Genomic DNA, 17,761 nt, shown 5'->3' on the forward strand with positions numbered 1-17,761 from the left:
AGCTCAGTGGTTGAGTGCTGGCTTCCCACTTATAAGGTCCCAGGTTCAATCCCTGGCCCTTGTACCTGAAAAAAAAAAAAAAAAAAAAAAAGGTTGAATAAAGACATTTCTCAAATACGTAAGGACTCAAAAAGTTTTATCTTCTGTGTACACTTTCGTGGACTGTTACTAGCATGTGTTGTGAAAAAATGAGGCAATAAACCAAGAAAAAAGTTACTGAACCCAGAAATTTGGAGTGGAGGGTGTGTCTCACCCTGGAGATGAAGGAATGTCCCAGGGTGACAACTGAGCAGTAGGTTCAGAGAACAGCAGTTCTCCATTGGTGCAGGACAACAGACTTTGGAGGGATGTTTCCAGGAAAAAAGGAAAGTGATCACTTGAAACATAAATCAGGTAGTCATTTGATAGCTCAGCTGCAGAAAAAATATCAGAATAGGGGCATAATAAACTAAGTAAAGAGGTAAAGTGTTTTTTAAGAAAGGAAAAAACCATAGTACACCAGTTGACTCTGCGAGACCCACAGTTACACAGTTATTGATTACTCACTATGCCTACACTGTGAAAGAGATATGTTGGAAGAATGTAAGAAAGGGAAGTTGGGCAGGGTGTGAAAGAGCTAAATGTAAGGTAACAGGAGGTCAAAACACAATATCTGAAACTGATAAATCAAGAGATAGTGGTATAAATTATTTAGAAACAGGAAGGTAAAAGACAGAAGAAACACCTAAAAACGGAACGTGGTTGCCTCCAGAAAGGAGCTTGGGAAGGTAGGGGAGGGGTGGGTACTATATTATCTTAAAATACTGTATTATCTTTAAAAAGTAGGTTTGTATGTGCTTCTATTATATTTAAAAGTAAATATTTTGAAAATCATTTACTGAGAATGAAAAGATGGGACAACCAAATCTTAAGCCTTATAATGTAATTTTCTGGAAATATCTGATTCATAAAGATTAAAATAGAAATTATATCGATGTAGGCAGCTTACTAGTTTTAACTGGAAATAAAAATATGGCAAGCTTTCCATGTCCTCCTTATTTATTTCCATAATCCATATATGTGGGGTAGATTCCTGTTAGAACTTCCACAAATACTTTGCTTTTTGGTAGTAGCAATTATAAACTATACATCTGCTAATTCTGTTGTTCCCAAGACGGAGAAACAGAACCACAAAAAAGTCAAGTTTCATCCTGAATTGTTTCCGTAGCAACCAAATTAGGCTGGAAGGATAAAGCACCTGTGTAGTAGCTGCTTCTATTAAATTACAATGTAAATGTTGATGTCTGCCTGGAAACGTCAAACGACAACAAGTTTATGGAACGGGATTCGGTGCTTGTTGGCAGCTCTGGAATCCCCGACTGCGCAGGTGAGCTGGCAGAGGTGCATCTGGGCCATCTGAATGTCCACTCAGCCGAATCTCCTCACGCTATCAAAACGACGCCACTTCCCTCCAGCCCAGCTCAGGAAAGGATGCTCAACTTTCTGTAAATCTGCAATCTACCTGGTATTGTTTACACACCGGGATATGGAAAGTGTTAATGCAATTACGCTACAGACACGGTAATCTCTGTTGTTTCTTTTTCTCTGAGCACAGAGTAAATTGAGTTCCATACTCTTCTGCCCCTGTCAAACAGTCCTCTTACTGTAAGTGCAAAATGCCTTGTGCGTGTGCTGCGCGTTAGTCCCGAGTTCTGTTCTTGTTTGTCCTTCCGTTCGACCCACAAATCCCTAGTGTTTGCAGGTGTTGCTTCCCACCCCCACCCCCCCTTTCCTTCTCTCTCTCAAATCTCGTCCCCCAACTCGGGCCTCGGGGAACAAGGGAAACGTAGCTTGAAAGCCACTCGAAGCGCTGACCCTCAGCTCCCAAAGGCCACCGCAAAGCTGCAAGCGTGCCTCCGCACCACTCAGGTAAACTTCGGAGTGAGTTACCTGCACTTAGAGAAGGGCCTTACCTGAGTGCGCCTCTGCCAATGGCAGCTCACCTGAGGGAGTCCCGTAGCCAATCACCGCGCAGCTCGTCCCTCAGGCTTGTACCCTTTAGTGAAAGAATTCAGCTCCTTGCGAGAAAGTTACCTGTGGCTGCCCAAGTCCGCCACTTTCTGCTCTGTGTCTGCCCATTGCCACGATCCAGGAGGAACTCCGCGCCGCCCCGCCGCCTCCGAGCTCGGGCCCCATGTGAGGGGCCCCCCCATCCCACCTTTCCGGCTAGGCGAGGGCGCGAGCGCGCGAGTGAACGAGAGTGGTGAGGGGGGACGGAAAAGCAGAATTACCTGTAGCTCTTGTTCTGCCATCTCGGGCGCTCGCACACACCTTCACCTGCACAGACTTGAAAGTCCAGTTTCACCAGAGGCTGAGGCTCCAGGAAAAGGGGAGCGAGTTCATTGGATCAAACATGTCACAAGAGTCGGACAAGTAAGTGGATCACACGCGCCGGCTGCTGCTACTACCACTTTGGGCTGATGGCAACTGGTTTGTTATGTTTTTTTTTTTTTTTAAGTTGTTATTGTTAGTATTTTTTTTTTCTTTCTTTTTGGTGTATCCAGACTCTTTCGGAAATTTATGTTTCTACCCTGATCAAGGGGAGACAGCCTACAAGAATGTGAACGTCTAATACCTCCTTTGGGCCTGGATAGTAGAAGTAGTTCTCTTTCCTCCTTCCCTCCCAAATGATCCCGGTTCCCGTCTCCCCGAACAAACACTTGAATATTGACAGAGGTCGTGGTAGATTGCGGGGCGGGGGGAGGCCTGCTATTCTCGCTCCTTCCTTTTGGTTGCTCCCTCCGCTTCAGGCTTCTTGGGCCCTTTGGAAGTTCAGCGGAGTTTCTTCGATTTGTCCAAACCGCCTGCTAGAAAAGCGGGTCTTGGCTGCTTTTGTGTGAGCGCAACAAAGAGCTTTTATCCCGAAGCAGAAACGGCCATCTTCCCGCACTTGGGCAGGAGGTGCGCGTGTGGCGCGCCCGGGTGTGCGCCCCCGACGGGGGTGGGGCGCCGGGGAGGGGGGGGCCGGGGTCGCAGGGGACCGCCTGGCGCCGATTCCCCCCTACCCGCCCCGACTCCGTCACCCGCCGTCCGCGCCCTATTGTTTGGCCGTCTTACGCAGGTGCCCTGAGAACGGGCCTTTCGGAAATGGGGGGAACTGATTTGAGACTCCGAGTTCGCGCCTCGCAGGGGAAGCGAAGGGGGCGCCTACGACTTATGAACAGACCCCAGAGCCCCGACGGCGTGTGCTCGCCCCTCGGAGCCCCAAGCGTCTCCGAGGCCTGGCGGGCCCGGGCGCTCCACGCTGAAGGCCGCCGCCTCGGGCGTGGCGGGGAGGACTGCGCGGGCCGTGCCGGCCTTTCTCGGGGGGCTCTCGGGTGGAAAGGCGGGGGCCCGGGTTCCCGCGCCTGGAAGGGCGTGCCGGGAAGTGCGTCCTGCCCATCCCCGACGGGAACTCTAGACTCTCCGGGGAGCGGTGGCCGGCGTGGCCTTCAGGTCGAGCCGCTGGTCGCCGGACCCGGGTCCGGTGGCGTCCGGGCGGCCCAGCCCTCGGGACGGCTTTGTGCGTGCAGGGGGAGGTGGAGCCGAGGGCGGGAGCGGGAGGGAGCCGGAGGTGGGTCCCGCGGCCTTTCTTGGGATTCGGCGGCGACTCTATCTTCCCCCTCCTCTCAGGTGCGTCCTGGGCTGGGAACTGGCTGTGTCCAATGGAAGTGCGTAGGGGCCGCCTTTTTTATTTCCTTGGTAACTTCACCCTGGTGTAGCGGCCACCCCGACGAGACCTTCCAGAGGGTGTCTACGCCTCGGCCAGGGCCGGGCGCCGCGAGGCCGCGGGCTCTTCTAGAGAAGCGGCCTGGGACCCTCCCAAGTTGAGAGACCCAGAAGGAGGGAGAGGGAGGACTGCCCAGCGGATCTGTCGAGGGGTGGAGGAAGGGACCGTACTCAAAAGTAATGCCTCTGGTGGGGGAGGCGAGTCTAAGAACACATGCTCTCATACTGGGAAAAATAAGCCTACAACTGTTAACACCTACCAGGGCGAAGTTAGCCTTGTGCTGCAGAGAAGAGCTAGTGTTACAACGCGGAAAGGAGCAGGGGCAGGGGAGGAGTGGAAGGGTGTGTGAATAAGAGGCTAGCCCTTCGCCCCCAGCCCAAATTCTGTTTGTAGCCTTTTAGGGAACATTACCCGAGTTTGAAAGGTTCGGCAGCCCAAAGCATACGGGACAGCAGTTTTCTGTTTGTTTTGATCGTCGCTCACAAATGGTTGCAAATCTAGTGAATATCGGACAAGACTTACTGTAATTCCTTAATTAACCACACAACTAACATTTAGTTTGAATGCTTATTTTTATCGGTGATACACCATGACTCAAAGAATTCAGAATAGAAGCGGATCGTTTTTTAACAAGTTATACTCAGCATTAGTAAGGTCAATTTATTTACTATTGAAATTAAGTTCTTAACTATTAGCAATCTTGTAGCACTACGGTGCATTACCTAATTTTTATGGGTAATAACTTTCTGGGAATATGGATACTTAATATTTAATGAAAACTTCTTTCTGGTCATGGTTTCCTGGATTGTAAAAAGTAACAATACCACATCATGGGATGGGGTTTGTCTTTCTCAGCTCGGACTTTCGAGAAGTGCTTGAAATCAGGAAGTGGTTTTTGGATCATTCTTGCAATTCTGGCCTAGCTTACTTCACATTAATATTCAGGGGCAGGTCCAGGTTTTATGATCCTGAAGCTTATTCAGTCGTGTATCTGGTGGGGTGGGGGCTCTAAGGAAAAGAGCACTTGAGTTCATTGCTCTGCTTCTTCGCCCTAGCTTGTGAGGTTAATCGGCCTCCTCTAAGTCCTCCCTAAATAAAGGCCTTTCTGTATTTTCTGGAAATAGCCTAAAAGAATACACAGGAGATTTTTCTGCAAGCCCACTGAAGTTTAGGTAGTCTTTTGGGTAGCATACAAGGGTATTTTCAGTCAGCAAGTCTTGACTGAAGTAGCATCATCTTTTTTTTTTAATGCTTATGGACTTTTTGGATTGAAACGTTCTGTTTTTATGTTCTACAATATTGATACTATCTCTAATTAAAACAAAGTATTCTTAGGACATTTTGTCTTTGTACATTTTTTTTTTTTTAATTCTCTGCTCACCATCTTAAATTTTATGGAGATTCACTATCTTTGTCAACAAGCATGTGTATTAATTCTGGCAAGAAAACGATAGATTAAGAGACGCTTAATTTATTGCCAAAACACATAAAATATATTCAGCGTGTGTGCACGAGTATATATAAACTTTTTTAAATATCTACTATTTGTAATACATTTCAATAGACATTATAGGACACTATAAAGTTGGATAAGTTGAACCATATGGTTTAGGGGCTTACAATTATAGTGGAAGGTAAGACATGAACAGACAATTCTAATTAAGGCAATATCTGGTAAGCACCTAAAGGTTACAAAGGAAATACAACAGTGCATTTACCAGATCATGGCATACCAAACCCTTCCTTCTCTTCCCCCATTCCAGTTCTGCCTCATAAAATTACTTTTAGTCATACTATGTGTTTTGTCTTAAGGAATCCTGCCATTCTAGAGTGGAAACCAAAAATGCTGAGCCTTATAGGTATCTCATGTGAATAACCATTCAAATGATGGGATCACTATACAAACAAGGTTTCTACTCTTCTACTCTTGTTTTAGAGATGTATATATTTGTTTCCATGTGGTTATACAAAATAACTTCTAAGATTGCAAGTATTAAGAAGTCATCATCCCTTCCCTTTTCCCTCAAGCCACAAAATATACCCATTCATGCAACAAACACATTTTGAATATCACTGTATACTGGGCATTGAGATACTCTAGCAAATAGAACAAACTTCTTTGCCTCATGGAGCTTACAGTTTAGTGTGTGTGGAGGGATATAAGTAAATCAAATGTAAATATATAAGCTAGACGGTGATATGTGATATGAAGGATAGAAAAGCAGGCTCTGGGGATTGAGAGTAATGGGGGAACTATTTTATATAAGGTAGTTAGAATGCCTCTCTGATGAGATGACCTTTGAGTGGGGACCTAAAGGAAGTAGGGGCAGATACCTGGGGTAAGAATGTTCCAGGCAGATAGAAGAGGAAGTACAAAGATTAGTATGTTCTAGAAGCAGGAAAAAGGCCAGTGTGGCTGAATCAGAGAGTTAGAACGATAATGGTACCATCAAGTAAACTGACAAATTCATTCTCTACTTAATAGTCCAGACATTTGCATATTTAAAAATAGACAATATTATACTTGTAAATGGTCTTGGCAGTCAAGAGGTAGTAAGTGAGTAATTAAGGGACCAGCTAGTAACACTAGTCCTATTTCTCTTTATATCACAGTTTAATGCTTAGGGTTCCGGTTCTCTTCCCTCTAATGGATTAAGTCATGCACTATCCTTAATTTAGAAATGAAGATCAACTGTTCATGCATACTAGATGCTCCCTGAGAATTAGAATTAAAGAAGAGGGACCAAGTGCAGATGGTGTCTGCTCTGTCATTTCTACTTCCCTAAAACTCTTAATCTGCGGCCCTTCAGCAACTATCTCAACCCCTTAACATTAGCCATGTGCAAAATAAAGCTTGTCTTTACTGCTTTCCTCTTGTCCTTTAATTTCTCCCAATTTGTGTCCCTCAGATAACACTGACTTGTCCACTATGTCTGGAAGAGGGAACCTGGCTATAGTATGTTTTGATTAGTTTCCTATATTCAATAAAGAAAGTTAATATATAGGTGAAGTAAACCTACCTAAAAAATAACAATGTTAGACAACATGAAAATAAGGAGTAATATAAAAAATGTGCATCATAATAGGAACGATAGGAATCACTACAGGATCAAACTTGTCTGATAAAAAAATACTACCTGAGGCACTCGGTAAAACCACAGATCCCTGGGCCCCACCCCAGAGCTATTGAATCAGATTCTCCAGGAGAGGGGCCAGGGAATATGCATTTAAACAATGCCCCAGGTACAGTTTTTATGATGGGTGATAAGGAAAACACTGTTTAAATGAGTATTTAATATTACTTAACAAAATGAAATTATTTTATATGCAAATTTTCCAGTACATATTCAGTGTGTAAATGAAATGAAACCTGTGGGGTTTTATTTTATGTTATGCCAACTCTGGATGAGTAGTTTCTGATAAAACTTTAACTAGGGTATAAGAATTCTTAGGCCTTTTCTTAAGATTGTTTGCTTCCATTGTTTTGCTGAACTGCCCTTTCTGGAAGAAGAGGGTCGTTTTGACAGGTCCTATGTTTCCAGGGCTGCTAGACATCTGATTTGGAGTGATGTCACTCACGTGGGCCTCCGTCAGGCCAGTAGGGTCAAGCTTAGGTTTCAGGCAGGATCCCATTCACTAGGCTGGTTGGAATTAGAAGGCCAACTTTATTTTCCTACCCTTTTACGTTATTACCTAAAATTGCTGTTCATTTTTTTTGGAGACTGCCATTTCATTGAATTTAGATTCCATTTTGTACTACAGAGTCAGAGTTCCAATCTGATGTTGGTCGCGCTGGTGAAATGATTTTATGGTACGATGGTTGCAGTTTCATTTCTAGGGCTAATGGTAGCTTTCAGGATTATCCTGATAAGATGGTCCTAGGCTTTCTCTTGGCCAGTAATTAGGTCCTGTTTTAAACTGACTGCAGAGACCAAGCCAAGTACCATCTGCATTATGTAGGATTAGAAGTGCTTGGAGCAGTTGACAGGAGAGCTATAGCTAGCAATTTCTATTAGACTGTAAACTGAAAAGGAGAATTTAGGCAAGTAGCCTTGTAAGTCAAACAAACAAACAAACATTTATATAACAACACCCAACAGTCCCAAGAAGTGTTTGTTTGAAATCTGTAGATCATTTAAACTTTTTTTTTAACGTTAGGTTTTAAATTTTACTTTTTAAAAAAACCTTAGATAATTCAGGCAAGTGCTCCAGTTTCTTGTCATGACTTTGGTTTAATTAGGCATCCATTTCTTGTTAAAAAATGAACAGTTTGGTTAAATAGTATTTTATTCCTATCCCTCACACCTTCCCTAGTTGGAACTAACATTTTTTCTCCTTCCTCCTTCCTCCTTCCCTTCCTTTCCAACTTGCTCTGTTTTTTCCTAATTTTTCTTCCTCTCATTGCTTGGTTGGAATTGTTACTTGTACAGTTTATATGAATAGTGATAAATGATCATCTGATTTTAGGTGTTGCTTTAGTAGATGAACTTTGCTTCATTCTTCTGGCATGTACAGCATCAGCAGCCCATCCTTGTTACCCGGACTGGTAGTAAAGATGGTGGCTATAGACGCTGTTGCCCTATCTAATTTAAGCCAATTAAGTTTAAGCTTGGAAAAAATTTAATTTTCTAGTTCTTCTCAGTATAAGGAAAGCCTTATCCTAAATTAGTCAGAGTCCTCACTCATGATCTATGGCATTCTCACTGGGATGCTGACACTCTTTTCCTTCTCAAGAGGAATTCAGGGACTCAGGCTCAATTATAAAAGCGAGGCCCAAGCTAAACAGGGTAGTGAATGGTTTGGCAAACTTGTCCTGGAAGAATTCCTTAGCGAGCAGCGACAGGCTCAACAGGAATTTTTGCTTTGGCCCAGAAGGATAGTGAGTTGCTTAGTAACAATAACATGTACCTAGGAGTCCCTCAGACAACTTCGCAGGTCTTGAAACGTAGGCCTCCAAAATTCAGACTCACCTATTCCTCCATCTGGCCTGCAGGTTTCCACCTCTTAGAGAAGTTCAGTTTGGTCATTATTTTTTTTCATCACAGGAAATTGAAATTACATTTTATGCTCATTTTGATGGTAAATGGTAAAAAGGACTGGATTGTAAAAGGTTAAGTGGAATAGAAGCAAAAAAGCCTTTCTTTGGGGATTTCCCCCCACTCCCACCCCCATTTATATTGGGAGAGAGTTAAATATTTTAACTTGATGTGTTTTGGTGAGTTGAGGGATTAAAGTAATGTTTATAAAAGCGGCACATTTTGAATTGCTGTACACAATACCAACCAAATACACATTTCGGAATTCTTGAAAAGCTGGTATATTTCACAGATTTCAAGGTGTATTTTGAAAATGAGTCAGGGTTATGGAGATTGTGCATATGAATGGGCATTCAGTGGAAAGCAATCGCTGCCTGTGGTGTATGAAGTGCCCCATTTTACTTTGTAATGAATATGGCAATGAATCTTGTGGGGAGCACTTTTAAAGTGATCTGACTTCAAATTCACGCCAAAGGAAATGCTTCCTTTACAAGTGTGAATGCAAACACCCTCTGGAGCAGAGAAGGAAGGCAAGATTTGCTTGTTGATTCCTTTAATCTGAAGCCCATTTTCAGAAAGTGTCACGAAAATCCTGAGGTGCCATAGTCTCTTGGTTTCAAGGTCCCTGAATTCAGATGGGTGCCTTAGAAAAGGGGGAAATGTTGATGTGAAGGAAGGAAGAAGGAATAGAGAAAGGAAATGGAGAGAGCAGGAAGAACTGGGCAGTAGCCACTGTTGCGGTACCAGCGTTTTTCCCGTAGGACAGAGCCCTCGGACATGGGGTGGGGCAGCATGTGGCTATTTGACCTCATGGGGATTTTGTTCTGATTTTCACCTGGAGTCTAGAATCCTAGAGTTAGGACGTGCTTTAGAGATCGTCTAGGGAGTGTGACTAACCACGTTTAGGATTTGGAGCTGTGAGTGTGGCTTGAGGGGGAAAGTGCCTTACATTGCTTCCTGCGTGTTCCATGTCAGGGTTGTAAGTATGAGTTGAAAAGTTTGAAAAAAAGTAATGCTTTCTTTTTAGCAGGGAAGTTGGGAGCAGGGCAGGGCAGGTATTGCTTATTTATTTCTTACAGTGTGAAAATGAGTCTCTGAAATACCTGTGTAAGATTCTGACTGTATACTGTGAGTTAAGGTGGACTCTCCTTCCCACACTCACCCCAGATCACTGTTCGCAGTTCTCAGTTCAGTGAGCACCCAGAAATAACTGCTTTCTGGACTTCTTGGAGCTAACTGTTCAAAAGAGCAAGGAACAAAGGTAGCTTTTGCCTCTTTCCTGCATCATCAATAAAATAATTAACATAAGATCAGTGGACTCTTTTAATTTCTTTTCATCTGTAAAATGAAGTTGAACTAAATCATCTGCTCTAACTTTCTGGGAGTCTCATTTTCTCCCTCCAGAGAGGTCTGGCCTGATAGCAGCTCACAGGAGGGTTGGGCATTACTCCCACTCTTCCCTCACCCTCTTTACCAAATAAAAGCTGACTGAGGGGGGTCTAAGATGACAAAGAGACAGACTCTGGCAGTTGTTCATGGGAGATCATAGGGTCCACATGGAATTCAGAAAGGCAACAAGGCAGGGAAATCAGTGATTTAACTAGAGGAGTCTGCAGAGCCTTGCTGGGCTGGCAGATAGGGTGCAAGAAAGAAAACCAGATAAATCAGGCTGGCATATACTCAGAACTCCTTTTCCAAAGAGAGTCTAGAAAGTGGTCTACTCTGGCAGGCTCCTGGAGTGAGAGTGAGGCAATGTCAGAAAGGATAGAACAATGAATAAGTAAAAAATCTTATACAAGTGAAAGGCTCTCTTTCTCTTCCTCCTTTGTTTTTCTCTTTTCCTCCATCTCTTTTTTCTCTTCTCCTTCTTCCCCTCTATTCTTCCTTCTTCATTTCCTTCCTCCTTCCTGGAAATAAAACAAGTCATACACTATTATTATGCCAGCAATTTAGTAAATACGCAGAAAAGTTATTAAATATAAGGATAAGACTAGCATCTTCAGTTTTATTTCAATTCAATTAGGGGTACACACAATCATTCATTTAGGACAGGAATTAAATCTTCTCTGAGATCCTGTTGTGTTAGGACTTAAAAGTGTCTGAAGTCCATTTTTTTCTGAAGTCAGTACTAGGATCAGGACAAAATAGACTGGAAAGTTCTCATATTGGAGGAATTTTGATTAGGTTACAAAACCCTGTAAGTACATTTGTGCTTCCTCTCTAGACTGTGATTTTTTCCCTTTGTTTCTATGGAGTCTGGTGTCTACTTTAAAAAATATGTATATCTTACACGTTTTAAAAAACATTTCAAAAAGGGAAAATGCCCTGGTAGAAATATTGATGGTCAAAGAACATCACTAGACAATTCACAATAGCTAATAAAAATGGAAAATATTTAGCTTCAGTAATAATCCAAGAAGTACAAATTATATTACAGAGGTGTTCCAAATTTCCCTATCAAATTGCCCAAGACTAAGAAAACTGGGTTTGGGTAAAATACAATTGTGAGAGGATTACAAATTATTACAAACTTTCTGGAAAGCAAAACCAATCAAAATGGGCCTACCCATTGATATCAGAATTCTAGTTGTAAGAAATTATCATAAAGAAGTAATCAAGAATATTAATTAAAGTTTTATGTATTTATGTATTTATTTTTGGCGGTATGGAGGCTGGGGTTTGAATTTGGCACCTCATATGTGGGAAGCCAGCACTCAACCATTGAGCCACATCCACTCCCCAAAGCATTATTTTTAAAAGTGAAAAAAAAAAAAAACAACCTTAAATGCCTGGTTATAGAGGATAGAGGGTAAATCATAGTTCACGGAGATGGTAGAACACTATGTAAACATTATAAATCACATTATGGAAAAATGGTTAATAGCGAGAGAATTTTCACAATGTATTGTATTAATGTTTAGGCAGAAAATAAAGTACAAATAATAAAAGACATGAAAAATTAATAATGGTTTGTTCTCAGTGCAAAGACGTTATGGGAATTTTCTTCTCTTATTTATGCCTGTCTGTGTTTTCCTTGTGGTGCTTTTGTAAATAAGGAGAAATTTACAAGGTTGTTTTTTAAAAAGAGAGTCTTCTGTCCTGGAGATGTTGAAACATGGCATGCACATGCTCTTTATGAAATGGTAAGGCCTGCGACTGGCTTGTTGTGGCTAGAATTTGTGGGATCCCCTGTGGAAGCCCCTGCCTCTCTCTAAGAGGCGCGGGTGCAGAGCTGCTGGAATATCTCAAGCCCCCTGCGTCACACTGCTCTCGCCTTTAGATCTGTTGGGTTTGTGTCTCATTCACCCTGTCTTTGAGTTTGCGTATGTGTTAAGTCCAATGATTAGATCCAGTTATTTTTCAAAATAGAACTTGTAGGTGTAGACTTTCCGACAGTCGTTATCGCTTCAAGCTGGAGAATGAAACTCAGTGTATTTCACTCACATGCTGAAGATACCTACACAGTTTCCCTTAGGGGAAAAATCCACTGCAGGCAAGACTGGTTCCTTATCATCTGAGATGGAACTGTGAGTTTGGGGAGGAATCAGTGTTGGATTCAATTGCATTTAATCCTTTTGAGGGGTTAGGGAGAGCCTGGAATATGACTTTCTTTCAAAACAAAAAGTAGTTATAGGCAAGGTTGAGGTTTTATTGTTTTAAATAACAATTTATGTTTTCCATAATATAGACTTGCTTCTCCCCAGAGGGATGAGCGTGTGACTCATCTAACTGCTTCTACAAGCTGGTGCATAAATCATGCCAGTCTCCAACTTGGATCTGTTAGTTAAACTATATTAGATTGCATCATTGGATTTACTGGATTTACTGGATGCTTTGTCTCAAATGTGAAATTATTTGCTTATCACCATATCCAAGGAGCATCCACAGCAGGGAACAAAATGTACATATGTACATGATGTGAACCTGTTGGAAAAACTGGCCCCACAGCATCACTCAAGTTGCCAAAATTATGTTAGAAGTAAAAAGGAGGGTTAATAAAAGAGGTGAAAATGAACCTTTGCGAAACTTGAGCAAAACCAAAGCAAGCTGTGGCTGTGTGAACCAACGGTTTGTGAAACAGGAACTAGTGGGTATACTTTCTGCTTGTGTTTTTGAAAGCAATATTTGCAATCGACTCTTCTCTCCTGTTTCTATCTGCCCACCCTCTCTTTCCCATTATTTTTCTTTTCATTGTGCATTTATTAATCAGATTCAAATATTGTATCTTAACATTTTTCAAAACCTTTTATCTATTTGGGCTTTAAAAATCTAAATAAAAGCACACGTTCTTATAGGGCTTGTGGAAGGGACCTGAGGAAAGGACTAGGGTTGTGTTTCTAACTTGCATTTATCTTTTAAGTTTAGCTAACACTCGGTAGGTTGGTTTCTATTATATTCAGCCATTCACAAACAAATTTACTTTTTGAATTTGTCCACACACCTTGGCTCACAGTTCATTGATCACTTCTAGTACTGTATCTTGAAGTTGAACTGAGCTACTGTAGAAGACGTAGTGTTTCTCTTCTCCTTCCTCCGTTAGAAGACATAGGCTTTTTTTGCCTTCCTAACCCTTCCGACACAATGAAATACCTATGTGATCAATACCCAGGACATATTTAATTACAAGTTGCAAGTTTTTCCATTACAGCCAACCTACACATGCTTGCTCAGGTGAACAGAATGGAGCAGAAGTGGGAGGTGGAAGAAAACATGGTTTTCAGAAGTTCCAGGACCATTAAGATTTCATTGTTGTTGTTATTGTACCAGATATTCCTGGAACATGAAAGAAATAGAAAATTCTTTTATGATTCTGAGATTTTTATTGAATTGAATATTTGATGAATTATTTTGTAAATCACAGTTTTGAAGCATTTCTCAAATGCTTTAATTGACCTACACTATGGTTTTCAATGCTATGGCCTAGACATACTTATTTTTAAACAAATCAGTTTTATTCATGCATATTAATAAAGTGTACAGTCAACGGTATTTGGCATAATCACATAGCTGTGCATTCATCACTTCAATCATTATCAGAGCATTTCATTATTTCAATAAAAATAATAATAAATAAACAAGAAAACTCATCACCTCTCGGTTTTTCTGTGGTACCTCTGCCGTACAAAACTGCTATTCTGTTTCTGTCTCTCTAGTTTATTAGTATTTATATTTTGTAAAAACAGTCTTACGTTTGCAATATACCCATACTCATATTTTATGTGAAGTTTCACTATGTTACACTGTTAGGGATACTTTTATTGCAACTGTTTCATAATATAGTTTTGTATGTTCATGTGTTTCTTTTTTAAGAAGCATTTCTTGGGGAGTCGTTTTGATTATGAAAATAAGACATGATCTAAAGGAAAAAACAAGAAACTATAGAAAATTATATAGAAGGAAAAGCATAATTACAGTACTGTGTTAACATTTTATTTTCTTACATTTATAATACGTACATATATATTAATGTATGTTATAAAATAATATATAAATTATGATCTCCCATTTCTTTACCCTACTCATGCCATTCTGCTTTTCCCATTTAATTCAACATTATTCACATTTTACCATTCCATTTGTGTTTGTCTACATGATTTTTAAAACAGCTACAAAGCATTTAATGGCGAAACCAACTCTTTTTGATATTTAGGATGTTTTGAATTTTTATTATTATAAATCCTGTTTATATATAAATCTTTGCATCCCTGGTTATTCTTCTAGGGTAGGTTTTTGGAAGTATAAGAGCCAAAGGCAAAATATTTTTAGGTTCTTTATACATAATTTGAAAATGAATTATAGAAAGATTGTAACAACTTTTCTTCCAATAGTATTTGACAATATCCTCACATCATCTCACCAGTAAATGAGAATTATAATTCTTGTGTCAATTTGAAAGGCTAAAGATAGTTTGTTTTTGTTTTAATTTGCAGCACATTGAAAATTAATGAAGTCATTTTCTCATGTTTATTGTTAATTTGCATTTTTTAAAAAGGGAAGATCTTGTTCTTGTCCTGGCTACCACATAAGGTTTTGCTGTGCCCTGGATGAGGCACTTGGCTTGAGGGGGTATGTGGAGATGAGATCCAGCTGCGCTTCCCTCTGGCAAGAACGGGGCCTTCCAACATCTGTACAGGTGTACCATGTGGGTTAACAGTGGCCTGTTCTTACTTTTAACTCATTTTAAAAAACTGGGATGCTGATAAATTTATTACTGATTTGTGAAAGCTTTTTACACATTTAAGATTATTAACCCCTTTGTCAAAATTCTATCATTTCACCAATCTGTCATGTATCTTTTAATTTCCTGATTTTAAAAATGCTTAGAACTTTTAATTTTTAAGTCTCTAACATATTGTTCTTTTGGACATATGAGTACTTTCACTGATTTCAAAGGTGGAAAGTTTGAGATCATCCTATGAATTAAAGCAATTTTTAAATAATTAAAAAATTTTTCTTTATTTTAGTCTGATTTTTAGGGTTATTTGAAAGGCCCTTTTTAAAAGGTGGTTAAATCATTTCATACTTCATTGTAAAAACATTAGAAATTAAAATAATCCTCAAAAATCTAACTCAGATAAACACTGAATATTTTGACATCTATATCTTTAGTCTCTTTTCTGTGCATGTACATACAAATATACTACCTACACAGAGATGAGATAGTGATTTACATAATGTTTGTTAAGTAACTTATTTTTATTTAATATTTATCACAGATATCTTCCCACAGCAATAAATGTTTTTATTGGCCTCATCATTTTATACTGAATGGAAATATTAATAGCTGAATTAATTGAACTCGTTCTCTACTGTTGAACATTTATATTTTTTCTGCTTTTTTTTTACTATTAAAGTATTTCAATGATTACTCTTTTAGCTAAATCTTTGTACATGCCTTTGTTATTTTCTTGAGATATAGTCCAGTGAGTAGAATTTCCTCATTAAAAGGTATGTACTTTTTTTAAAAAGGTATGCACTTTTTAGAGATGTTTGATTCATATTCCCAAATTGCCATCCAGATATTTTCTTCTAATTAACACTCCCACTAACATTGTGTCTGAGAGAGTTGGATTCCACATTCCTTCCCCAACAGTGCTTGCTATCGTTTTTTTAGTCTTTGCCAGTTTGATAGTAGGATAAAAAGCCTAACTTGTTTTGACTTGCTTTTCTGTTTACTCAAATTTTATTTTATATCTCTCAAAAGAGCTTTATGTTTTTTTCTATTGTATTTTGGTATCTTAAAAACTCTTTTTGGGATTTTGTAGAGTTTTACTATTTGTAAAAAGAACTTATTAGCAAAGTGGTAGCCATGACCTCTTCTCAGAGCTCAGTGTCTTTGGGAGTCATTGTCATCAGAGTCACTGGATCTGAGAACCCTAATTCAAGCTCCCATCTGTTGCCAATGAAACGCTGACTACTATAAAAATTCTAGTTCCCTAATCAAAGATCACAGTCTGAGAGAACTTAATCAAGAGATGGGAACTCCATTTCTCCAAACAGGCTGATAATTAATGAGGCCAGGGTGAATGCATCCAAACAATAAGTACCTGGTCACCACATACATCCATTTCATAATATATTTTATCAAGTGCCTGTGGCTAAGTACGATATAGGGTACCGTGCTAGGTGCTGAGACCACAAAGATGAAACTAAGAACGTAATTAGAAAAAAACAATTGCATATTTACCTTCCATTCTTCAAATAATTAGTTGTGGGAAAAGTGGAGGCAGTCTTTACATTTTCTGCTTTATTTTGATTTGAAAAGAACTGCCATTATTTTTCATTCCTCAGGTTTGGTCAGACTTAAATCCTTTCACTTTTTTTTTTTTTTTTTTTACCTATTATTAGTGGTTAAGAAACACCACTTTTGCTGTTTATCTAAACAGGAGAGCTATTTAAAATGGAATCATTTTTTTCAAAGATAAATCTTTAGCACTCTGTGATTAAACTTTATATATAAAAAATTCTGCTAAAGCTAGTAGTGAAAATGTGTTCTCTGTCATATGCCTGTTGCTTGTAGTGTTAAAGGTAACATCTGTCAAAACTGGCAATTAACAGAAGTAATGGATAGATACTTTTTTGAACAGATACAACATTAAAACATTTAGGGCAATTAGGAATTTATTTTAAAAGTGTTGGTGACATTACAGTCAGCTGCATTGATCAGGAACTAGTTATCTGGTCTGTGAATTATTGAGGCAGTTTTCTTCAGTTTCTTTTGGATATATAAATATAAATATATATATATTTCCTCCCCCTCCTCCCCCACCCCCGATTTAACAGAGCGGGCATGAAAAGAAAAATTCAGCTTAGTTTGGCTACTGAATAAGGGCAAATTTTTCATTCCAGTAGAAGGTTGAATTCAATATTTTAAATACATTTTTAGATTACCTAGGATTTCATGCAATCGATGCTACAGTTTCTGTTTGTTTTTTTTTTCTTTAAATGTTCATGAAGCTGTAATTTAAGGATTATACTTGATTAGGAGGTCTACTGTTTGCAAGCTACAGATAATGACTTTCCTACATGAACCTATCTTTAAGTAATTGGTCATATTGTATATTTTTATCTTTTTCCAGCCTAACTGTACAATATAAGCATTTGTCCATGTCTTAGAAATTTTTTTCTAAATATTTTAAGGGCCACAAAGCTGTAACTGTATGCTGTTGATTTTTTGTTATTTACATTTAGATTACATGTAGGTTGTACAATTTTTTTTCACTATTATAAATCATAACTTTATAAAAATCCTTGGACATAAGGTCTTTCAAGACTTTTAGAGAATTTCTTAGGATAAATTTCTACAAGTAGAATTCACTGGGTTAAACATCCACAATCATTAAAAATACATATTTTGTTACACAAGTAAATTTAGAATTTTAACAGTTTGGTCAGTATCTTTCCAGATGTTTTCTTAGGTTTAACATGACGTATATACATCAATTTAAGGTTTTTTTTTTTTTCTTTCATTTTTCTT

The 17,761-nt window shown here is 39.5% G+C and overlaps 1 protein-coding gene and 1 long non-coding RNA gene across 7 annotated transcripts in view; one reads left to right on the forward strand and one right to left on the reverse strand.

Moving 5' to 3' along the window:
* Positions 1–2,384, reverse strand: part of LOC139436418 (uncharacterized) — a 53,755-nt gene extending 51,371 nt beyond the window's left edge. The window contains exons 1-2 of the long non-coding RNA XR_011645672.1: positions 2,271–2,384; positions 1,953–2,035 (exon numbers count right to left, since the gene is read on the reverse strand). This is a non-coding gene — a long non-coding RNA (uncharacterized lncRNA). The remainder of the gene's footprint in view (positions 1–1,952; positions 2,036–2,270) is intronic.
* The window catches only part of GRHL2 (grainyhead like transcription factor 2), a 162,651-nt gene continuing 147,194 nt past the window's right edge, over positions 2,305–17,761 (forward strand). For 2 of the 6 annotated variants that reach the window (XM_004476413.5, XM_004476414.5), the window contains exon 1: positions 2,305–2,412. In XM_004476413.5, coding sequence (XP_004476470.1) covers positions 2,393–2,412 — 20 coding nt within the window. In that variant the 5' untranslated portion in view covers positions 2,305–2,392. Of the gene's footprint in view, positions 2,470–3,615; positions 3,652–17,761 lie in introns of those variants that run through there. The other 4 variants (XM_023584067.3, XM_023584070.3, XM_071207954.1 and 1 more) reach the window with 4 other exon arrangements.

The sequence above is a fragment of the Dasypus novemcinctus genome, chromosome 14, assembly GCF_030445035.2.
Source record: "Dasypus novemcinctus isolate mDasNov1 chromosome 14, mDasNov1.1.hap2, whole genome shotgun sequence".
Lineage (NCBI taxonomy): Eukaryota > Metazoa > Chordata > Mammalia > Cingulata > Dasypodidae > Dasypus > Dasypus novemcinctus.